Source organism: Rhinatrema bivittatum, chromosome 7 (genome assembly GCF_901001135.1).
Source record: "Rhinatrema bivittatum chromosome 7, aRhiBiv1.1, whole genome shotgun sequence".
Classification (NCBI taxonomy): Eukaryota; Metazoa; Chordata; class Amphibia; order Gymnophiona; family Rhinatrematidae; genus Rhinatrema; species Rhinatrema bivittatum.
The window spans coordinates 103,560,555-103,585,268 of record NC_042621.1 but is presented as its reverse complement, the minus strand read 5'-3'; the positions used below and the strand labels follow the sequence as shown (position 1 = coordinate 103,585,268).

General features: G+C 43.9%; 1 protein-coding gene across 1 annotated transcript in view; it reads left to right on the top strand.

Annotated features, from left to right (window-relative positions):
* The first annotated feature begins 5,455 nt into the window (after positions 1-5,455).
* Positions 5,456-24,714, top strand: part of LOC115096169 (F-actin-uncapping protein LRRC16A-like) — a 73,157-nt gene continuing 53,898 nt past the window's right edge. The window contains exons 1-2 of the mRNA XM_029610681.1: positions 5,456-5,500; positions 11,802-11,893. Of these exons, the coding sequence (XP_029466541.1) occupies positions 5,461-5,500; positions 11,802-11,893 (132 nt within the window). The 5' untranslated portion in view covers positions 5,456-5,460. The remainder of the gene's footprint in view (positions 5,501-11,801; positions 11,894-24,714) is intronic.

Below are 24,714 nucleotides of genomic sequence, written 5' to 3'. Positions count from 1 at the left end.
TTTGTGGGGAAGAAGGACGGTACCTTACGTCCTTGTATCAACTATCGAGGTCTGAACGAGATCACAATCAAAGATCAATATCCCCTGCCTTTAATCTCAGAGCTGTTCGACCGGCTTCAAGGTGCCAAGATATTCTCGAAACTTGACCTGAAGGGAGCCTATAACTTAGTTCGCATTCGCAGTGGTGATGAATGGAAAACAGCCTTCAACCCTTAAGATGGTCATTTCGAGTACTTAGTAATGCCCTTTAGCCTATGCAACGCACCCGCTGTGTTCCAGAACATGATGAACGACATCTTGCAGGACCTGTTGTACAAGAGTGTCGTAGTGTACCTAGATGATATTTTCTCAGGATTTGTCTACTCATCTAGAGGACATCAAACAAGTACTACGAAGACTTCGAGAACATCGGCTCTACATCAAGCTATCCAAGTGCAAATTCCATAAGGATTCTGTGCCTTCTTGGCTATATTGTGTCTAAAGATGGCTTCCAAATGGATCCCCAAAAATTAGAGAGTATTAAAAATTGGTCCCAACCTACCAGCCTGAAGGCCTTGAGCCGATTTTTGGGGTTCACTAATTACTATAGAAGCTTTATAAAGAACTATTCTTTATAAATAAACTCCGTTTATTGTAACGCCTCACCGCGATTGTTTTGTTTTATGTAAACCGACCTGATTTGATATTTGTATCGAGAACGTCGGTATATAAAAATGCTAAATAAATAAATAAATAAATAAATATTCTTCTTTAACTGTGCCCTTAACTGCAATGACCCAGAAAGGGGCCAACGCTTCTAAATGGTCTGTGGAGGCCATTTCCGCGTTTGAGGATTTAAAGACTGCCTTTTCCACTGAACCATGCCTGCATCATCCAGATCCCAATAAGCCATTCATCGTGGAGGTCGATGCTTCTGATGTCGGTGTGGGGGCTGTATTGAGCCAAACCGGAGACTCCAAATCCTTACATCCCTGCTCTTTCTTCTCGTGAAGTTTCTCTCCGGCAGAGAAGAACTATGGGATCGGAGATAAGGAGCTCCTGGCTATTAAGTTGGCATTCAAGGAATGGCAGCCTTGGCTCGAAGGATCTGAACATCAAATTACTGTGTTTACAGACCATAAGAATCTAGAGTATTTCCGCCATGCGCAATGTCTTAACCGTAGACAAGCCAGATGGTCCTTATTTTTTAACCGTTTTGACTTCGTGCTCAAATATCGCCCCGGAAACAAGAATACCAGAGCTGATGCCCTGTCACGCTCCTTTCTCTCGGAGGATGTTCCAGAAAACCTCAGCATATTATCGACCCAAAGAAAGTCATCTTGGCGGCTACTCATACTGTGCCCGCTGGTAAAACCACCGTGCCTAAACAACTCAGGAAGAAAGTGCTCTATTGGGCGCACGATTCCAAGCTGGCTGGCCATCCTGGTCAACTTCGTACCTTGCTGAAGCTGCAGAGGTATTATTGGTGGCCAACTATCAAGGAAGATACACTCTCCTACATAGCATCTTGTGCCAATTGTGCCAAGCACAAACGTACTTCTGTTCAACCTTGGGGATTGCTGTAACCGCTTCCAGCTCCGGAACAGCCCTGGATGCATATCGCTGCTGAGTTTGTAGTTGATCTACCCCCTCTGGAAGTATGAATACCATTTGGGTCACAGTCTATCGCTTTAGCAAGATGGCCCATTTCGTGGCGCTGCCTGGCTTACCTTCAGCCTTGGAGCTTGCGAAGCTCTTCATAAGCTCTTCACGGCCTACCGAAGCACATAGTCTTGGATCGAGGATCACAGTTCACGGCAAAATTCTGGAAGGCTTTGTGCAAGCTCTTCGACATCTCTCTAGATTATACATCTGCCTATCATCCTCAATCAAATGGCCAAACAGAATGGATGAATAGGACCCTGAAACAATTAATTCGGGCCTATGTGAGTTGCCATCAGAATAACTGGGCCAAACTGTTACCATGGGCTGAATTCACCATTAATTCTCATCCAGCATCATCCACTGGAATAACACCTTTTGAAGTGGTATATGGACGTTCACCATCACCGCCACTTCCACTGAAGCTCTCAGTGATGTCCCCATCAGCTCAATCCACTGCTGATGATATCCATCAATTATGGATTCAGAGGAAAGAAATGCTACTCAAAGTGAGTGATTGAGCCAAAAGGTTTTATGACTCTCACCATTCCAAAGCGCCTATCTTTCAACTTGGTGACAAAGTCTGGCTATCCACTAAGCACCTTAGACTGAAGTTACCCTCCACTTGATTTGCTCCTCGCTACATTGGACCATTTCCAATCATCCGAAGTCTTGGCAACATCACTTACAGTCTGAAGCTACCTCCTGGATTAAACATCCACACGCTTTCCATGTTTCACTTTTGAAACCACTCATTCTCAGTGAGTTCTCTTCCAAGTCTCAAGAACCATCTCCCATCAATGCAAAAGATGACCTAGAATACAAGGTCGAAGCCGTCCTTGATGTCCGAAGACTAGGCACAACTAGGGAATACCTTCTTTCATGGGAAGGTTTTGGCCCCGAAGAAAATTCTTGGGAGCCTCTGGCTAATATCCTTGACAAAGAGATGCTCCATCAGTTTCATCTCACATATCCTTATAAACCAAGACCTGGTACCTGCAGAGGAGACCGCACTTTGAAGGGGGGTACTCTTGTGACCGTTGCTTCCTGACGGCTTCACTCCACCTACATTTCCTTTTTTGCGGCGACTCCTGCTCTTCACGGACGCCTGGTTGCCGCAGTGTCCGCCTGCCGTCCTCTCCGGCATCCCCGGACCAGCTTGGGTGCTGCCTCCTGCCATGTTCTTCAGGTACCTTAGGGCGTGTGCGCGTGTGGCCCTCATTCTTATTTCCTCATTGGGGCGTTCCCCCTGTGACTCACGCTGCCCAGATATTTAAGCCTACAGTTTATGGCTAGGCGTTGTTAGCAAGGGTGTTCTTACGGGTGGGATTCGCTCTCCGTACCCAGCTACTCTGCCTTCCAACTTCCATTGGACTCTTTCTGCTAATGGGGTACCCGCTCCTTGGGGGCCTCTTTGCTTCTTTCAGGTCGCTATCAGGTAACCGGTACTCGCTCCTCGAGGGCCCATGTTCCCTGACCCGCTGCCTGCATCTTTCTCCTCTTATACTTGGAAGAATTTGCTACAGACACCATCAGTGAGTTCTACTATCATCCACTCCTCAGAGCTGTCTCCCTGGAACCAGGTACTCGCTCCTCGAGGGCCTGCCCCCGATCCAGCGCCAGTGCCATCTCTTACGTGGAACCGCTGTGTGAGTACTTTGCCAACAAGTCTCTCTGCCTCCAGGGATCTGGTACTCGCTTCTCAAGGGCTAGCTCTCCCTATCTCAGGGCCTCTCCATATTTGGGACTCTGTGAATGTTCTATTGTACTCACTTTCTCAATTCTCTCCACTACAGCACTGCTACCGGAGGAACTGCTGTTCCAGCGCCCTGGGGAATACTAGCCCAGCCAGGCTACATCTTCTACTCACTACTACCACCTCTGATGGCTTCTCAACCTGTCTAAATAAAGAACTATCTGCGTTTGTCTGTCTAGAGCTGAACCTGACCTGTGGCCCCTCACGGGACTTCCCCTCCCATGGGCGTGGTCAGCTGCCACAGTGTCCAAGGGTCCACCCAAACCTCACTAACTATAACAAAATCTCCTTGGCATTTGATGAACATAATATAATGTAGCCCCCGTCCTGGTCAGCTCTGGGGCATGGGGGCACACGGGAAGGGTCATGGACCACACAAGGCCCATGATCACCTAGCTCACAGAGTTTCCTGCATGGGGTGGAGGGAATGTTTTCAAAGCTTTTTCAGATTTTGTCTGTTTCTGGGGCTCTTTTGCACACCAGCTCAGTAACACTAAAAATCACAATCCACTCTAACTGCCATTCAAAAACTCTTTACTGAAATTGATGGCAGGAAAAAAAAAAAAGTTCAAAATAAACTGAAGAACCAGTGGGTAATGCACTACAACAAACCAAGACCAAGCAACATCCAAAGAATAAACTCTGTCTCTCTTCATACGCTCCAGTCTTCTTCCCACAGTGGTAAACTCCTAGGGACAGGCACCCTTCCTCCCTGGGCCCTCATAGTACCTTTTGGGTAGCATTGATCTTTTCAATTCCTTTTTCTCTCTTCTTGTGGGTGAGTTTTTGGATACCTTGTTTGATTAGCCAACAATTCTTCCTTAGTACTCCCTGTTACACTCCTCCAGAACTCTGCAGAATCCTCTTCTCAGAATTTGATCTTTTCTGAGGAACAGATCACTCTGGACTCCCAATAATTCCCCTCCTGGGATCCTGGTTTATTCTTCTCTCCAAAACTTCTCTGTGGAGAAGGCAACCTACTAAATGTTCTCCAGCAAGGAGAGACACTTCCTACTTCCTCCCTGTTCTAAGGCTGACTCCAGTTCTGTCCTTCATCACAATGGTGCAGGTTATCTATACATACTTCCAACCTCTCCCAATGGGGTGTGGTACACTTCACTAACACACTTTACTACTCTGACCTCATACATAGGGGCACGGTCTGTTGAGACCTCTGACCAGGGCTGGTGCAAGGGGGTTAGGTGCCCTAGGCACCTTCTGCCTTGCAGCCACCCTCCCCTTTCGTGCCGCCACCCCCATTAGGGGGTGCAAGCCATGTGGGGCTGTGAGCAGCGGTGCTGCAGCAGCAAAGAGGAGTGCCACCCCCCCCCCCCCCCAGTCATGCCGCCACCCCCATTAGGGAGCGCGAGCCTTGTGGGACTGTGAGCAGTGGCAAAGAGGAGTGGAGATTGCCAAATCTCCTCTTCTTTTTGACACTGCCGCCTAAGTGATTTGCAAAGGATTATGGTAAGGAGTTATCTGCCCACTCTAGAACCACTTGGAAGGCCCAGTCATAGAATAGCAGAGGTGCTACAGGTTAGGACTGAAATGTATTGACAGAGCTTTGTGTGGATCTCAGTACTAGAATATTAGAGGGTGCTGCAGGTCAGGACTGAGGAGCATTAGCTGAACTTACTGGGAGAACAATTGCTCACAGTTGTTAATTCTGTGCCTGCTTCAAGCCAATGTTATATTCAATCTATAACTTACATAAAGCACTACAATTCAACAGAAAGAAACACCGAGTTCTGTAACTTTTCTTCCATTAAATACCTTGCAGTTCATTTGTTCCTGTTTAAATGTGCTGCTATAGGTTTTTGCTTGCTTTTGTGTGTTTGATATAAATCTTGCTTGTTTTGGATTGTCAGAGCAGGAAGAAGCTTTTACCTTGGCTTGAAATTGTAGGAGGTGGGTGAGATGTGTTGTTTGCAAAGGTCTTTTGACAAGCTCAGCTTCCTTTCTACTCACCTAGTTTCACTTTGACTGAGTTTTAGGATTTCTCTGTGCCCTGTGTCTCCAGCATAAGCTTATCACGCATGCAGTGGAAGAGAAGCATTTCAAACATGGCGAGCACTGCTGGAGGTATCCCCTATGAGCTGCAAGGTAAGCACAGCTCCTCCTCAGCCTTTATTAGCCATGACTACTATGCCAAACCTGCCCAACTCTAGATTGCCCTGGCCTGCTCGTTAGAAATATATTCATTATAGCAGAGGCAAAAAATATTTTTGGCTGAAACGTGCATCTGATGCACATTGTTCATATCCTTCAGAGGAGCATTACTCTGAAGCTTGGCACTTTCTTTTTCTATCAAGCTCATCTGGGGTCTACAATCAAAGGGAGGCTTTTGGCTTTAAAATTCTCCAATAAATTATCTTAATTTGTCGGTTTTGCACTGTATGATTTGAAAAGGATATAAACAGGATGGAGTAGGTCAGAGTGGCTACTAAAATGGTCAGTGGTCTTTATTCTAAAACATATGGGGATAGACTTCAAGATCTAAACATGAACACCCTAGAGAAAAGGTGAGATAGGATAGAGACATTTAAATATCTTAAAGGTTTCCATGCACAGGAGGTTGAGCCTCTTTCAACAGAAAGAAAGCTCTAGAACAAGGGGTCATGGGATGAGGGTGAAAGATGGTAGTTTCAGGAGTAAACTTAGGAAATATGTCTTTAAGGAGAGGGTGGTGGATGCATAGAACAGCCTTCCAATGGAGGTGGTGGAGACAAAAACAGTATCGGAATTCAGGAAAGCCTGGGATAATACAGGTGATCTCTAAAGAAGTGTTAGGAATTATATAGCTAAATTAATTGAATGCATAAGCAAACTGGATTGTCTCTTTTTTCTGCTTTCATGTTTCTGTGAAAACCCAAAGAGGGCCAAAAATGGCCTCTGCCAAGAAGCAGTGATTCAGTCATCTTCTGAGCATGTGAGGGAATGATTCCTGTCCTCAAATTTTACCAGCAACCTCTTCTCTGCTCTCTCTGTGCACATGAAAAAGGAGGAGAATGTGAAGCAGACAAAAGTTAACAAAAAAAAATGAGAGGAAAGAATGGGCTTGCCAGGAATGTGGAAACCTATCTGAATTTGTGGGCTGTAGTTTTCAACCTCTAAATATTAAATAGGAGTGAATGTCTGTCCTGCATCTGGAAGGGCAGGCTTACATTTCTGCTTAAGGACCATTTTTCTGCTTTGTTCTGCAAAGCAAATTTATCCAGTCCAATGCATTTCAATGGATTTTTATGAAATGTCTCCCCTACACATATGTTACAAAATATCCCTCAATATGGGTTTCAAAATTGGTCACCTTAAATCCCCTGCCTCCCCACAAAACAATCCAGTTTATAAAGGGGCAGCCAGACTTTTAAAAAATATATATTTTAACCTTTCTTTCATGTTACTGTGAGGAAGCTGTGATTTAGGGTGCAACATGTTTGTTAAACATTGGGCCTAATCTACATTTTTAATGTGGATCTCATTTCTAATGTTGCTGAAGGAGTGCAATTTCTGCAGTTAAATTGCAGCAGTAAAATAAATACAGTTCCCATAAATGTTGGCGAGAGATATAAGGAAAATATTGGGAGATTGTAGGCACAGAGGTGGTGTGGTGGGAGGAAAAAGAGGTCTCTGTGACAGGATGCACTGTTGAGATAACAGGAGAAGGGTGGGAAGAAGAGGAGCTAATGATGCAGGAGATGCTATAGAGATAACATAGGTGTTATAATTAGTGAGGTTTGGGTGGACCCTTGGACACTGTGGCAGCTGACCACGCCAATGGGGGGAAGTCCCATGAGGGGCCACAGGTCAGGCTCAGCTTAGGACGCACAAACATAGAGATTGATCCTTTATTAGACAATGTGGTGAAGCCACCAGAGGTGGCAGTAGTGAGCAGCAGAAGTAGCCTGGCTGGGCTAGTATCCCTCAGGGGCTGGACCAGCGACTCCTCCGGTAGCAGTGCTGTAGTGGAAAGAACTGAGAATAATGAGTACAGTGGAATTTGCACAAAGCCCCAGTATGGAGAACCCCAGGATAGGGAGAGCAGGCCCTCGAGGAGCGAGTACCTGATCCCTGATAGCTGAGAGGCTTGAAGGTAATGTACTCACACAGCGGTTCCACGTAGGAGATAGTACTAGGGCTGGAACGGAGGTAGGCCCTCGAGGAGCGAGTACCTGATCCCTGATAGCTGAGAGGCTTGAAGGTAATGTACTCACACAGCGGTTCCACGTAGGAGATAGTACTAGGGCTGGAACGGAGGCAGGCCCTCGAGGAGCGAGTACTTGGTTCCAGGGAACAGCTCTGAGGTGAAGATAGTAGTACTCTCTGGTATTGAAGATAGCGAATCCTTCCAGGCAGAAGAGAAGGTAGGAGCAGGCAGCGAGTCAGGGAACATGGGCCTTCGAGAAGCGAGTACCAGTTTCCTGATAGCGACCTGAAAAGCAAGTGAGGCCTCTGAGGAGCGGGTACCCCGTTAGCGTTAAGAGTCCAATGGAAGATTGGAGAGGCAGAGTAGCTGGGTACGGAGAGCAAATCCCATCCGTAAGATCACCCCTTGCTAACTCAAAGGCTAGTAAACATCGTAGGCTTTAAATATCCGGGCAGCGTGACGTCATCACAGGGGGACGCCCCTGAGGTTCGCGCCAAATAGGAAATAAGAGTGAGGGCTGCTTGGCGCGCACGCCCTAAGGTACCAGCGGAGCATGGCGGGAGGCAGCGCCCAAGCCAGTCCGAGGACGCCGGAGAGGACGGCTTGGGCCATCCATAGCGAGAGGAGGTGCAAAGAAAGAAAGGTAGGCGGAGTGAAGCTGTTGGGAAGTGACTGTTGCAACAATAGGGTGGTTCAGAGAGAATCAGGGCTAGTGTGACTGGGGCTGATGTAGAGATGATGGGAGAGCAGAGGATCAAGTAGCAGAAGTGCTGTAGAGATGATGGGGGGAGTGTGATGGAGGAGGAGCCCATATGTCCGTGGACACTGTGGAGATTATGGGAGGAGGGCTGGTGTAGTAGAAGCTTCCTTGAAATGACTAGAGGCGGTCAGGGAGAGGAAAAGCTGGTCTGTCAGCAGGCTCTACTGAAATGACAATTGGAGGGGCTGGTGTGGCAGGCTGATTCCTGATGAGGGAGAATACAACAAGGTGTGGAAGGCTTACCATCACTGTACTTACCACCCATGATAGACTGCCTTTCTCCATCCCATCCAGCTCTCATCAGGGAGGCAGTATGGACCAACTTTTGTATTTTATTTATTTCCATTTGATATTCAGCCTTTTTTTTTTCTAGGGAAAGCAGAAGGTGGATAACAAAGATGTGAATTGCAATACATATGTCTGAGCTTGGATGAAGGAGACAGCATAACATAAAACTGGGAAATGAACAATGTAAACTGTATTGCAAAGTGTTGTCTGCGTGTGAGGATCTGCTGGAGCTCTGTGACAGGAGCTCCCTTGTCCTCACCCCAAGTAATATCCAGGAATCACGCAGGCTTCTTACAAAGAAAACTCTTCAAGAAATCCAAAAAAATTAACCCAGGATACAAACCCAGCCAGCCAGTTAGTAGACTGGAAGGGCAGATCCCTGACCTTGCCCAGTAACTGCAGGCAAGTGGTACCTGAGTCCACGTGTAGGCCTCAAAACATAGAAATGACGGCAGAAGAAGACCAAATGGCCCATCCAGTCTGCCCAGCAAGTTTTGCACTTTTTTTTTCTCATACTTATCTGTTTCTCTTGGCTCTTAGTAACCTTTTGGTTCTATTTCCCTTCCACCCCCACACTTAATGTAGAGAGCAATGTTGGAACTGCATCTAAGTGAAATATCTAGCTTAATTAGTTAGGGGTAGTAACCGCTGTAATAAGCAAGCTACACCCATGCTTATTTGTTTACCCAGACTATGTAATTCAGTCCTTGTTGGTTGTTTGTATATAGATCCACTTTTCTTCATTCCCCCCTGCCGTTGAAGCAGAGAGTTATGCTGGATATGCATTGTAAGTGAAGTAGCAGGCTTTATCCCCTGCCATTGAAGCAGAGAGCTATGCTGGATATGCGTGAAGTATCGGTCTTTCTCCCCTGCCGTTGAAGCAGAGAGCTATGCTGGATATGCGTGAAGTAACAAAGGACAAAATTCCAACACCACCTCTAACTTCCAAAATGATACTACGCTGCTCCAAGAGCTCTCAGGAGAGAGCTGCTTTTATTACTCACAAGGCAAACGGCCATTCCAGCACCTTCAAAGGAAGGGACTGTCTATGAATGGTGCCTCCCCCTAATTGCTAGCATGTCCTAACGCCCATGATAATGCCATAATGCAGGTGATAAATAACGCATCACGAGATGTGTATGCAAATTTTTAAAATTTAGTCAAAAGGGAGGAGTTTGGGCAGAGTTTATGAAAATGAGGGGTGTTTAACATTGCGTGGGATAGTGTAACGCAATGTTAAACACATTTAACAATGTTAAAAACATTTAACGCAATGTTAAACACATTGCGTTAAAGTTGTAACGCAATGTGTAACCTCTGGACATACCAGGCTAATAACTGCCTAGGATAAACCTATGTTTTTGTATCTTACAGTTTTTGTTGATTTATATATTTATCTCTCTCTAATTGTTTCTTAGTTTAAACTCTGTACTGTCTTCCATTGCCCAGGTTTTATGCTCCCTGTTTAATGTAACTTTACTTTCTACCTTGATGTTAATTGGTTTCCCCTCAGTTACATTGTAAACCGGTACGATAAGACCTAGTCTTGAGCATCGGTATAGGAAAAGAAATTAAATAAATTATTGCACATTTTAATGCTGGAAATAACTACACCTTTTTTCTTGGCGTTATGCTCTGCGATATGCCCAAAATGGATCAAGAGTACAATGTACAAATCTCATCTTTGTGTACCTTTCCTCACTCCAAATTGCAACATATCTTACTGATGTGTACTATGCTGTTCATACATCTGACTGTTCATGTAAAACCTGCTCCCCAAACCCTTGACCACCACCAAAACCTCATCTCTCTCTCTCCTTCCAGAAAATTCCATTCTTTGCTCTCCTATTCCATTTCTTGAACTGGTGGACTCGACTGGCCAATCGCTTAGTCAGTCATTCTTTTCATCTTTTACAAATTCAAGAAACTTTGATTACAAATGCAACCAATCAAGCCTGGAGAGCACATTTCAATTTAATTAGTTCCCAAGAAGCTTGACCCATTCGGGAACAGAATTTCCACAGAAATATTCCGGAGTTTATACAGGACCCTCTTAATCTTCAAACCTTTTATAAGAGGGAAAGTTATTCAAGTCCAGACAAACAATGTAGTAGCAATGTAGTACATAAATAAGGAGGTACAGGATCCAGAAGACTGTGCCACTGATGTCAACTTTGCTGTTCATACCTCTGACTGTGTATGTAAAACTGCCCCCCCTAAACCTACCCCACCCCACAAACCTCACCCAGAGGTAATAGTGCCCCCTCTTACAGTGGTATAAATAGCAAACTAACTCTCTCTCCCCCCCCCCCCCCCCCCAAAAAAAACATGAAAATGCCTGTCTGGCCTTTTGTTTTTTATCTTGGGCACTATTCTTGCTATATAAGTCGAAGTTACTAAGGGCACTACTGGTAATGAACCCAAGGGGTCATTACACTACCTTGAAGCTTCTAGTTCAAATCCTATTTATTTCTTTAAAATTCTACATCCAAGGTTCTGAGTAGGTTGCATTAAAAACATAGATAAATACAAAAAACTAATTACAAATAAAATTAATCTATTTAGATGTTTATCTACCAGCAAAGGACTAAGACTTGCTAAATTTAGCTGTGTGTGTATATAAAACAGATTCCGTTAGTACCACATCCTAACAGCTTTTCTTAGAAAAATAAGAATTGCAAGTCCATGCATGCAGTGGGGTAAAACCAGAACTGGATCAGACAATTCTAAGAAAATGAAGCCACTTACCTTATCTCCAGGTAAGTCAGGTCTATGCACCAAGGGTCACAGCTGCTGTTGATATCTCCGTGCAATTATTTCGTAGGGTTATCAACCAACTCAATTTAGTTGGAGCCAATTCTGATTTTATGCCATTAATCTTTGGACTTTCTCTAAGTGATCCAGAGCTGCAAGCCCATAGCTGCAGTTAGGTAAAAGCAGGACTGGCTGAGTATCTTCAGATGATGACGGAGTGAAGTAGCCCAGTGCGTAGGGCAGTGGGCTGTGAACCAGGAAAACCAGGACTCAAATCCCGCTGCTGTGCCTTGTGACCTTGGGCAAGTCACTTCACCCTCCTGCCTAGGTACAAATGTCAGCTTACTGACAATACCTGAATGTAATCTGCTTTGAAATACCTGAAAAGTAAAATGTAAAATGAACGTGGAGAATAGAGCCAGTTGAGAAATCTTAGCATTTTGTAACTTGTTTTTCAGACAGTATCGTAGAGTTCATGGGGTCCCAGGAGATCATTCTAATGAAGCTTGTGAAGCTGAACTTTAAATCCAAGTATGAAGACAGGACATTGGTATGTATCCCTGGTGGCTTTTCTCACTCCTGCTGTGGTGAAGGAAGAAGGCAATGGCATTCTCATACTTATGTATATGGATTGGAGCTCTGCCAGCAGCCTTTTGTTCCGGCAAAGCTATGTAGCCAGCTGGACTGTAAACACCCGGTGGCACGGGACACACGTTTGAGAGGAGAGCAAATGGAACCATCAGAGATGGAAAAGCTGTCCTTGCCACTCACTTGAAAATGGGAGAGTTTCCCTCTGCTTCAGCAGAGAATGCTAAATTATCTAGCTATGATGTAGTTTGATCTTTTGTGCTTATCCTGGAAGGCAGGGGTCACACAAACTCCTGAATTTAACTCCACCATCAGGTCTCCAGCCCCTGGGGTCAGAATTCTTCAACTTGGGGAGAGGAATACTCTTCCAAGGCCCAAGATGTGAGGGTGACTCTCTATCTATCTATCTATCTATTTATTAATTTATTTATTTATGACTCTTATATACCGATATTCTTGTAACAAGTTATAAATCAATTCGGTGTACATTAAACCATAGCAATTTGCGCAAACAAGGCATTACATTAAACAAGGAAGCCTAAGAACTTGGATCAGTAACACTGTTAAACAGGGTGAAAAATAAATGGGGAGAAACAACTTTTAGCCGGCTCTTAACTAAAGGTAACTGGCCCGGTGTCTGAGGGTGGGGCACCGTGCCATATGAATACTATGACATTTGTTGGAAAAAAGGCTGATTTAAACATCAAAGTCAGTGGTGTTGTTTAATTCTGGTGAGAAGACTCCCAGATTCAATGGTGAGAGGAGGCTCTACTGTTCTACTGAGTCAGGGAATGCTTGGGTGAACAACCAGGTTTTGAGTCTTTTTTTGAATGAGATTGTGCATCTTTCGAGCTGGAGTTCTGGCGGGAGCGAGTTCCAAAGAGATGGGCCAGCGGTGGAAAGCGCTCTCTTTCTTACTGCTGTTTTGATTGAGGGTACTTGTAGGGTGTCTCTGTATGCTGATCTCACTGGTCTGGAGGGTATTCGTGGATGGAGAGGGAACTTGAGTTCCAGGGGGCGGAGTTGTGAATGACTTTGTGCATGATCGTTATGGTTTTGTATGCGATTCTAAATTTGATGGGTAGCCAATGCAGTTTCTGCAGGATTGGAGTAATATGTTCTTGTCTGTTCATCTTGGTCAGAATTCTGGCTGAGGCGTTTTGTAGCATCTGTAATGGTTTGATGGAGTTGGAAGGAAGGCCGAGGAGGAGCGAGTTACAGTAATCAATTTTTGAAAAAACAATTGCCTGTAGAACTGTCCGGTAGTCCTGGTGATGGAGGAGGGGTCTCAACCTTTTTAAGACTTGAAGCTTAAAGAAGCCATCCTTTGTGGTGGTGTTGATGAAACTTTTGAGGTTCAGTTGATTATCCAATATGACACCTAGATTTCTAACTTGAGGGGAGAAAACAGGTTGATAAGCGGGGTGTGTGTAGGTCTGTGCGTAGTTTCCATCTTGGGTGAGTAGGAGTAGTTCTGTCTTGTCTGTGTTCAGGATCAGGTTGAGGCTTGACAGAAAGTTATTTATGGATTGAAGGCAGGTGTTCCAGAAATCTAAGGTTTTGTCAAATGATTCTGTAATCGGTATAAGAATTTGGACGTCATCTGCGTATAAATAATGAATTAGGTTTAGTTTGGAGAGGAGCTGGCAAAGCGGGAGCAGGTAGATGTTAAATAGGGTTGGAGATGGTGAGGATCCTTGTGGGACTCCCAAAGTAGATCTGACGGGGTGTGACTCTTTATTGTTGATTTTGACCTTATAGAAATGGTTTTGAAGGAACGACCTGAACCAGCTGAGGGCGGTACCTTTGATGCCGATCTCTGCTAGTCGATCTATGAGTATGGCGTGATTCACAGTATCAAAAGCCGCTGATAGGTCTAGGAGAATTAGTAAACAAGGCAGTTTTTTGTCATAATTCAGGAGAATGGAGTCTGTTAAAGAGATTAGGAGGGATTCTGTGTTACGGGATTTGCGGAAACCATACTGTGACGGAGATAGAATTTTGTTTTGGTCCAGGAATTCTGAGAGTTGTTTTATTTACTATTTTTTCCAAGATTTTTGAGATGAACGGGAGGTTTGCTATCGGCCGGAAATTGGCTGGGTTGTCCGGGGATAGGTTTGGTTTTTTCAGCAAGGGTTTTAGGATAGCAAGCTTCAGGGGGTCTGGAACTTGACCTTGTGATAGGGAGCAGTTGATGATCTCTGCAATGGGTTTTGAGATGACATTCGGGATAGAGACGAGAAGGTTGGCGGGAATCACATCCCAGGGGTGTGTTGCTGGTTTGAGCTTCTTTAGAATGTTTTCTATCTCTATGGCTGAGGTAGGCTCGAAAGTTTCCATGTTTGAAGTTAGGTTAGCCCCTGTGGTGATGAGGGGTAGCTGAAGATGGACTCTCTTATCCTTGAGCGGCGCAATGAGGTTGGTGATCTTTTCCTTGAAGAATGTGGCTAGTTCGGCGGCTTTCTTTCCTATGCAGTTATTTCCTTAATACCCATGCTCAAAGGATGTGAGTGCCTACACAATTTTCTGGACTCTTAGGATGGGTATCCTAACAAAACTTTACTGCAGCAATTCTTCAAAAGTAAGTTGTGTCACAATATGCACACCGGTTCTTGGCACAACAGATTATCAGTGTCTTCCAACTCTTATCTGTGCCCTTGTCCATTAGTAGATGGGCCAGGGAAGAATTTGCCCTCCAAGGTTTGGAAAAGCAAGACTTCTCAGATAGACAAGGGTATCCTAGTGCTGGGCAGAAATCCCTTCCAAAATACTGGCAGGCAAGCAGGGCCTCAACACTGAATGGGTCCCAGTTGTACTTCCTTTCCAGGGTGAAGACTCTGGATGGGGAGGGCTCCCAAGGTTTTCAAAATGGTCTTACTCATAATTCGTTTTTCTCCAGATAGCACATGGGATCTTTTGGATGAAAGGTTCAGGCAGCAAAGAACAATCAGCTTTTCCTTTTCCCTACTTTAGGGCAGAAAGGATGGTAGCAAAATTCTTGCTACTAGGATCCACAAATGTCCAAAAACTGGAATTCTCTTGTAGCAGGTCAGCACCGGCCTCCAACTATGGATTGTGAGATGGAGCAAGCAAAGTCTTACGTATCCTGGCCACCCCAGATAAGAGAGACTTTCCTGTGATCCTTTCCTAGGCCAAGAACCAAGGTCTTGCAAGGAACTCCCAAAAACTCAGCAAAATCTCAGGAACCTAAAACTGGAGACAGCCCCAGCCTGCCAGGATGTGTACTGGAAAAAGTTAAGCCTCCCGCCTCTCCTGGATTACAGACCATGAGGCCTGGTCCTTGGAGTAGGCCAACCTACAAAGAATAAAAAGCTTCTTCTGCTTCTGCTCGCCACAACAGAATACTGCTGCTGCCACACTCATCCATAATAAATACGACATGTTTTTATTCAGGCAAAGGGGGCTGATCACTCCAGCCTCAGTGGAGGTGCTGTTCTGAAGTTGGTGCATTCCTCCTCCTCCTGCTGACTAAAGCCTACTCCTAGCTCAAAGGTTGGGAGCTAGGGACATCTAGAGATCAACCCAAAGGGTCGCCACACTCATAAAAACAAAAAAAAATGGGCTTCTAAAGTTTTAAAAATTACCATTATTTTAACCAGATTAAACAAAAAGACGCTCTTGAGAGGGGTATTTAGGATTGAGGGGGAGGGTGGAAACGGCACACTTATTTGATTTTTAAATGTACATATTGTGTTTTATTCCCGATTGGCTGCCTGCCTGCAGAAAGTAGATGGATATTTTTTCACATGCATACTATGTTGGCGGTTTTCAAATGGAAGCTGCTCGGGTCAGTTAGCTGCAAGGGCTACGTAAATACAATGCGTGCGTGAATGCTTGCTATCCAGCAACATGGACTTATGAAAATTGCTCTCTTACTGTTTCAAAATTGTAATTCATAACGCAGTCTCTAAATTGCTTTTCCTATTTCAAGCTCTCATTCCTTTTTTTTTTTTTCTTTCTATTTTTGTCATTGAATTTTCAAACACTGGCTGCTCGGGCAAAGTAAATGTTAACAGCTGAATTTTAAATCGGCCACGCGCGCAAATATCGTCGCTTACGCACGTGGCTGGCCCCGCGCGCGTTATCAAAAGGGCCTGGCCATGCGCGTAAGTGGCGATACGCGCACAATTGCCGGGCCCTGAAAAGGGGGCGGGATGGAGGGAAGCGCGCATCGACTACTTCTACTCCAGGGGGAGCAGTAAGTAGTGAAACAAAAAAAATTGTAAGTTGTTGGGACAGGTTAAGGGGGTGGGGAAGAGGGGAGAGGGGGTTTGAGTAGGGAGGTTCCCTCCCAGTCTACTCCTTAATTGAAGCGTACTGGGAGGGAACGGGGGAAGGCCCTGATTTCGTCACCGTGCATAATCTAGTAAAAAAAAACAAAAAACCTCTCCCCCCGCATGTGCTGCCCGCATGTTCGCGGGCCGCCCACATATTTTATAACGTGCACAGGTCAGGAGCAGCGCACACATGGACCCCCACGCGTATGTCATAAAATCTACCCCTAAACACTCAGTGACATCCAGAAAAGTAATACAATTATTAACTACAATAAAATGATCTCTTCCCCCACTTCCCCCAGACGTCGGCTACGTGTAGTCACGATTCATTCGTTAACACGATACGGGTGCAGGGGGTTCTTGTCTGTCGGGGGAAGAATCATTTCCAGAGTGGCCTGATGGGAGGTACTGGATTGATGCTCCTAGAAATACATTTCTTTTCCTTAGTTTACATGGTTGTAAGCATTTAGCACAGACTAAACAGTCCATCTATATTCACTATAACCTGTTAGAATTCAGCAGTTACATCTCACCCCCGCCATGCTCCTTGGGGGTATAAAGTAGGTTTGCTTCTCTATAAATGGGGGTTCTCTGAAAACAGCAGGCTGAATCGGACATAACGCATGGATGACATCGTCTGACAGCACCAATTCACAGCAGCTCGCAGAGCTCAGTAAAAGACTTTACTGAGCATGTGCAGCAGTTCCCACTCATGCATGCTGGTTCCCTAAGCCGCTCAGTCTTTTTTTTAAATTTATTTTATTTAAAATTGCTTATAAGTTGCTTATACATCGCCATAAGTGACATACAAAATAGAACATTACGTATGTAATATTATACATAAAATCAATACAAAAGCATTCATAAAATGATGATGCACGGAAATATGACGCAGATAAAAGAATTAAAACCAAGGAAAACAAAAACAGCAGCTTCGACAAATTGACAAAATTCAGAAGAAAGGCGTATAATTAAAAAGCCTGTCCAAATAGGTAGGTCTTGAATATCTTTTTAAACATCTTCCAAAGCGTGGGCAAAAAAAAAAAAAATTAAAATTCTGCACAGAAAAAAAAATTCTGTACATAATTTAAATTCTGCAAAATTTGCAGCTTATTTTTATCAAAATAATACAATATAATCACTGTTTGAGTAGAAATTAATTTGAAATTTAAAACTGAAAAATGTTCTTACTGAAAGATGCAAAATCTTAAAGTATTTTTCATGTGTATTTATTTCTCTTAGGAGTGCAGTAATAGCACATCATAACAAGCGCTTCTGGTTTTCAGCAATTTAAGGGAATCTTCGAGTTGTAGGCAGTGCTGACTTCTTCCAGCTGCCAATACTTGTGGCAACACAGCACTGTCTGTATCTGTTGCTAAAATGACAACCCTTGAAAGAATTTGGTGCTGTAGATTGTCAAATTCAAATCCATGAGCATCAGAACCTGTAACAGGCAGTAGATTGCTCTTCCCCTATACACTCTTGCTTCCCCTCCCTATTCTCTCTCCTCCTCTCCCAACTTGTCTCCCCGACATCCCCATCTCCTCCAGCTCTTCAGTCCCCCCCTCTCCTCCATCCTAGCTCCCCTAACACTCCCATCTCCCTCCCCAAATCTCTCTTCCCCTACCACATCTCAGCTCTCTCACAACACTCTTACATATCCTCGCCACTCATTCCCTACCCCCAAAACTCTAGTTCCCCCATGACACACAAAAGTAGATGTTAGCCCTCCCATACACATTCCCTCACCTCATCTCCCCTAACAGGTCTCTCTGTAACATGTCTTTTCTGATTTATTTTAGCTTTCAGCATAGCCATTTTTGTAGCTCTGTAATGCTCTTATGACTTTGTTTTTGATGTTTACTGATTTTATTTTGTTATATTGTACTGTTAAAATGTTTTTTGTGTTATGATGTACTCCACTGAGAACTTATTAGATCAGCAGGATATAAATATTTAAAATAAATATTATAGTAGTAAGGTTGTGTTTATTGAGGAAGTTGCATGATTGGTGAATCTAGCACAGATGCAAAACATACGTTCTTACCACCTTTGAGATATGTTACCTTTATTTAAATATTTATGTATTGCGTAACATTTCTAAGCAACTTAGAAAAAACATTCACAATTCAACACTAGACAAATATTTCTTCATAAATTAATAACTCAGTCATTAAAACATTAAAATGACAATAAATAAAACATAAATTTCCTAGCATGTAGGCAGATGAACTCAGTACCAGTGGGTTTATGCTACCTTGCCAGCAGATGGAGATGGAGCAAGCTGATGTCACAGTATACATAACCCTGTAGTGACCCTAGCCTAGCAGTCTCCAGCAGATAGATGGTGGACATCCATTTCCCTATGGGGATTGAGTTGAACTTTTTGAAAGGATAAATTTGAAATCCTAAATTCAAGAAAAAGCCCTGCTCTCCTGTGGTGATACATAAAGATTCCTACCCCAGTCGAGAATTCTTGAGGTGATTTCTGTGGTCCCTTGGAGGTGAGCCTTGATCTGGTAGCTGGGTTTCCCAGTATGGACTTAGCTGCTAGTTAAGCTGAAAGGCAGTGGATGCAGGAGGCCGCGTGCGGTGGTGACGGCAAATACCCTCTCCCCCCACAGCCGGAGACCATTTCTGTACTCAGCTCAGGTAAGGTTTAAAAAAAAAAAAAAAAAGAAAGAAAGTTTTACCTCATTCAGACAGAGGGGTTTCAGGATTTTCTCAGGTCTCCGTTCTCAGTGCGCCATCCTGACATTCGTTCCCGTTCCCATTGGGGTTGGGGAACTGGGCAGCCTGGCGGGTTGAGCAACCTCCGGTGGTTTAGGCCCTGCACTTAGGTTTTTTTTCTTGCACGCTGAGTGGTAGGCCGCAGCGACTGTATTCGCATGCTCTTGTGTGTTTTCTGCTGCTCTCTATAGGCCATCGGTGTGTGCAGTGGGTCGGCTCTGCGCACGCCTTGTGCACTCATTTTTTGGGCGCGCTTTTTATGCGCACAAATTTTTTTATGCGCTTATCATGGTGCACAGGTTGTGCGTGCGCCTTGCCACGCTTTCTTCTAGGTGCTTATTTTTGGGTGCATTTCATTTTTGAGCGTGAGCCATTCCAGCGCACAGTAAGCAAGAAGTCTAAGCGTCTTCCTATTTGTATTTCCTGTCATATTAGGGCTTCTCAGCTTGACCTGACGTCTAACCTGTGGCAGTGCTGCTCAGACATTCAGGGAGAGTTGCCTTCCTCGGATTTTGCTAAGCCTGGCACTTTGCATTCTGATGATGGGTTGGTCATGGCCTTGACTGGAGGGAAGCCAGATCTTGGTTCTCCCTTGACTGGCTCCTCCACTGGCGAGGGCAGTTCTGTGGGACCAGCTCCAGTTCCTTCTGGGCTTGGTCTGGTCCTGGTTGAAACAGCTGGGTGTTCCTGGTTTGGATGCTTGGTCAGAGCAGAACAAGAATCACATTTTGGTTTCCTTACATAAAGCCTCTTGTTTTTTCTGGTGATGGATGCCATCCAGGAATTGATTGATCTAGAATGGGATGCCCCAGAGGCAAAATTTTAAGGGACTTGGATATTGGAAGTCCTATACCCCCTAGATCCAGCTGTGAGAGAGTGTTTGCGTTTTCCCAAAATGCATGCTCTGGTATGTGCTGTGTCTAAGCAGACAACTATTCCCATAGAGGAAGGAGTGGCCTTGAGGGATGTACATGATAGAAGGATTGAGGCTATTCTTAAGCAAGCCTTTGAGGCAGTGGTGATGAATTCACAGATGGCCTCCTGTTGTGCCCTAGTGGCGAGATCTTGTCTGCTTCTCTCTCAGGAAGTTGATGAGTCTGGAGGGAATTCCAGAGCGGTTATAGAGCCTGCTGTCACCTTTTTAGCAAACGTAGGCTGTGATGTGGTCCAGACCTTGGCCAGAGGAGTGGCTTCGGTGATAGCGGCCAGGCCTCAACTCTGGTTGTGAAATTGGTCAGCTGACACAGCTTCCAAAGCCAGTCTTACCAAGTTGCCCTTTAAAGGCTCAGTCTTGTTTGGGAGCGAGTTGGAGAAACTGGCCAGTTAGTGGGGCAAGTCTCCCGTGCCTTGATTGCCAGAGGATAAGAAATAGTTACAGCGCCCCTTTAGTATGAGGGATCATTTCTGGGGTTCCAGGTGTTTTTGTCCCTAAAGAGGGATGACCTTTCAGCGGACTAGGCCTTTTGGTAGGTCTCAGTCCTTTTGTCCCTGGCAGCCCAAGGAGCGGGCTCGGGTAGTGGACCTTCCTGAGCTTCCCAATGAAGGTTTGCAGTCCCACCTTCCAGAACAGGAAATATGGGTTGCCTCTCTTTCTTTTAGCGAAGGTGAGTCGAGATCACGTCAGAGGTGATACACAAAGGGTATGCACTGGAATTTCGCAGTATTCCTCAGGACATGTTCATGATGTTCCCTTGCCACTACCCACAGATGAAGCAGGCAGTGGAGTTCATGTTCAAAGGCTCCTCAGACTGAGGGCTGTGGTTTCCGGTGCCCACTTCTGAAGAAAGTATGGGGCAATATTCCTTTTATTTTGTTGTGCCCAAGAAGGAAGGCTCCTTTCATCCTATGTTGGATCTCAAGAGAGTCAACCATCACTTGAAGATGACTCATTTTCGAATGGAAATCTTACACTCTGTAATAATGGTGGTGCAGTCTGAGGAATTTCTGACATCCTTGAATCTGTCAGAGGTATATCATATTCCTATCTGATTGGAACACGAACGCTTTCTAACGCTTTGTGGTGTTGGTGTGCCATTATCAGGTTTGGGTACTGCCTTTTGGTCTAGCCACCGCTTCCTGAAAATTTTCTAAGATTATGGTGGCTGTAGTGGTGGCCTTGTGAAAAGAAGGAATCCTGGTGCACCCATATTTGGACGACTGGCTGATTCGAGCCAAGCCTCAGGAAGAGAGCTGCCTGGTGACACACAAGGTGATTTCCTTATTGCAGGACCTCTGTTGGGTAGGGAACCTGACCAAGATCAATCTTCATCCATCCCAGTTGTTGGAGTATCTGGGGGTTTGGTTCGACATGGGACAGGACAGAGATTTCCTACCGGAAGTTTGGATTCAAAGATTTGTCTCAAGTGCTTCAGTTGATGAACACCATATGCCCAATGGTGTGGTTCTACCTACAGGTACTCAGTTTGATGGCAGCTACCATAGAAGTGGTGCCGTGGCAAGGGCACATAACTGATAAGTTATCCATCTAAATGGCAAATTGGCGATATTCATGCAGCTAGAATGTAGCTGCATAAATTTCAGGTGGGCTGGAGGTGAGCGGGAGGCATTTCCGGGAGGAGCGTAGTTGGCCGCTTAACTTGTGTGGCTAATTCTGATCGCGCCATAGGACTGTCCTAAAATTAGCCAGATATACCCACCACTGAATATCCTGGTTAAGTTAGCCGGATAGGTGTATCTGGCTAACTTAACTACCTGCTTTGTGGCTGAATATTGGCCCTATAATTACCATAATTAAATTTATCTAAATAACTTTCTTTATGATACTCTGCCAGGTTATTCTATGTCGTCCAACCCCCTAATTAGTGGGTTAATCTATAAAGTTAGAATTGAACATAGGAGTGGGGAGAGGGAACCCCCATCATTTCCCTTCTACTCTTTCTTTATAAAGCTAAATAGAAAAAATGCCAAAATAAACACAAAAGCAATGCAAAAATTTCCCTTTTTCAAAAAAATAAAAAGAACAAAATGCTATTTATAAAAATATCCGCTTTCAAAATATGGTCTCAGCAGTTGAACTCAGCCAGAAAATGTACCTATTTTTAGTTCACCTCCTCCAGGAAAGGCTAAAATAAATCAGAAATAGGAAGGTCTGTTCAAACAGAACAGCTTTCATTTTCTAAAAGTCAAGTAGCACTCCATCATGAAGATCTCATGCATTACTTACTAACTGAATTGACTATTGCAATTCTCTATAATCAGTGGTTCCTAACCCTGTACTGGAGGATCCCTATCCAGTCAGGTTTTCAGGATTTCTACAGTGAATATGATTGAGATAAATTTGCATACAATGGAGGCAGTGCATAGAAATTTACTTCTTATATATTCATTGTGGATATCCTGAAAACCTAATTGATTGAGGGGTCTCACAGGATAGGTTTGGGAACCACTGCTCTACATAATGGCAATTCACAATACAGTCTGAAATGTCTCCAAACTTGTGCAAAGTTCTGCTGCTAGAATTTTGGTAGAGGCCAAAGCAACTGACCACATAAAACCAATCACATCAACTATACTGGCTATCAGTCAAAAGTAGTATAAAGTTAAAAATATTTTGCTTTATTTTTAAATGCATGAACAAACAGGTATCTCTCCCAATTTTTTCTTCTCCTACATTTCCATAAGAGAACTCTGTTACTCTCAAATGGACCTTTTTTCCTCCTCTCCTCTCCTCTAGCTTTTGCCAAATTGACCTATACTAGTCTTTGTGCTTTCAGCTGTTATGCACCAAAGTTTGGAACAAGGTATCACTACGCCTACACCTTGAGCCATGTTACCTTTTTTTCTGGAAAGTGAGGTAAGGCATGGCTGTTCAACCAGGCTTTCCCTTAAATTCCTTAGCAAATTTTCCTGTTTTATGATATGAGACAGAATGTTCGATCTAAAACTTGAGCTTTTGTTACCAAGATTTTTGCTTGTCTATACCAGATTCTAGCCTTATTGTTTTCTCTGCTGTAAATACAATCTCCTGTAAATATTCAATTTTAATTTCGATTGACCTTGCAGCTATCGTTACTATACTTGTAAGTTTGATTGAAATTTAATTGTAATCCACCTCGAGTCCATTCTTGGAAAAAGGTGAAATATCAAATGTTTTTATAAATAAGTGGCCTGAGATAAGCCACCAAAGTCATCATTGTTCTCAATGAGCCTTGAAAGAGTCTGTAATCTGTAAGCCAACAGGCCTATCATAATGTGCTAAACAGTTGGCAACTGCTCTTCCTAATCTTTTGGAATAAAATGACACAAACAATTGAGAAGCTTGACATCACTGACGGAAGGATATTAAAGAAAATGTCTGAAATATTTAACTTTAAACAAGGAGACTATGAGGAAATTAGAAACAAAAACCTAAAAGGTGGTTACAAAGGTTAAAAATTTGCATGAGGTGTGAACGCTGTTTAAAATCACCATCTTGAAAGCCCAGACATGATGTATTCCATGCATTAGAAAAGGTAGGAAGAAGACCACCTCAATCCTACTTCTTTTCTTCCTTTAAAATCCACTCTATCTGCCTATTCACCCCACTACCTCTCTGGACAGCTGTCATTTATTGACTCCCTGGTAAATGTCATCTTCCTCTCTCACTGACTCTAATTCCTGACTTTCCTTCTTCCTTGAACCATCTTACCTTTCACTTATTCTTTGGAATTTTAATCTCCATGCTGATGATACCTCTGACTCTTATGTCTCAAAACTCCTTGCCTTGACTTCCTCATTTGATCTCCAATTCTCCTCTACTGCCCCTATTCACAAGCATGGGCACTGCCTTGACCTAGTCTTCCAACTGCCACTCTCTGCCATAGTCTTATCCAGTTCACCACGAACACGTTCAGGAATCTCCAGGCTATCTTTGTATCCTCTCCACTACTGTCTCTTCTCTACTCTCCTCCACCACATTGAGTCAGTTGATCAGGCAGTTTCTTCTTACAACACTACACTTTCCTCTGCTTTGGACACCCTTGCTCCTTCCCTTACCTATCCTGCAAGGTGTACCAAACCCCAGGCTTGGCTCACCCCAATAATTTGTTTCCTATGTTCCTGCGCCTGTTCTGCAGAACATCTTTGGCTAAAATTCTAAGTTCATACTGACTTCATATATTTCACATTCCTGCTGACTTCTTTCCAGTCAACTATTGCACTTACGAAGCAACATTGCTCTGTTCATCTGACAAACTCTTGCCTGCACGCACAAGTTATAAAATCGGGTGTACATGTGCGTGTGCTGGGTAGCGCGCGCACCCTTTTAAAATCTACCCCAATATATATAAATCAAATTACATAAAATTCAAATATTAATAAATAAAAACTTCAGTGTGACTAAACCAACAAAGTGTTTTACCAGTTAAACCAATTTCAGAAAGTCTCTGTATCAATATACTGTGATCGATGGCATCAAATGCTGTTGATATATCCAGCATTACCAATAGGTAAGATTGTCTGGAATCCATTCCTCTAAGAATTGTGTCAGTTACAGAGATCAGAAGCATCTCTGTACTAAAAGATTTTCTAAACTATCAAACTATCAAAACTAAACTAGCAAACTATTGTCCAGTCTCGAACCTTCCGTTATTGTCAAAAATCCTGGAAAAAGTCATAAACAAACAACTCACAGACTTTCTAGACGAAAACCAATTACTCTTCCCCTCACAATATGGATTCCGGAAGAATCATAGCACCGAAACCCTGCTTGTGTCCCTCTCTGACTACATACTAAAAACTATGGATTCTAGTCAAT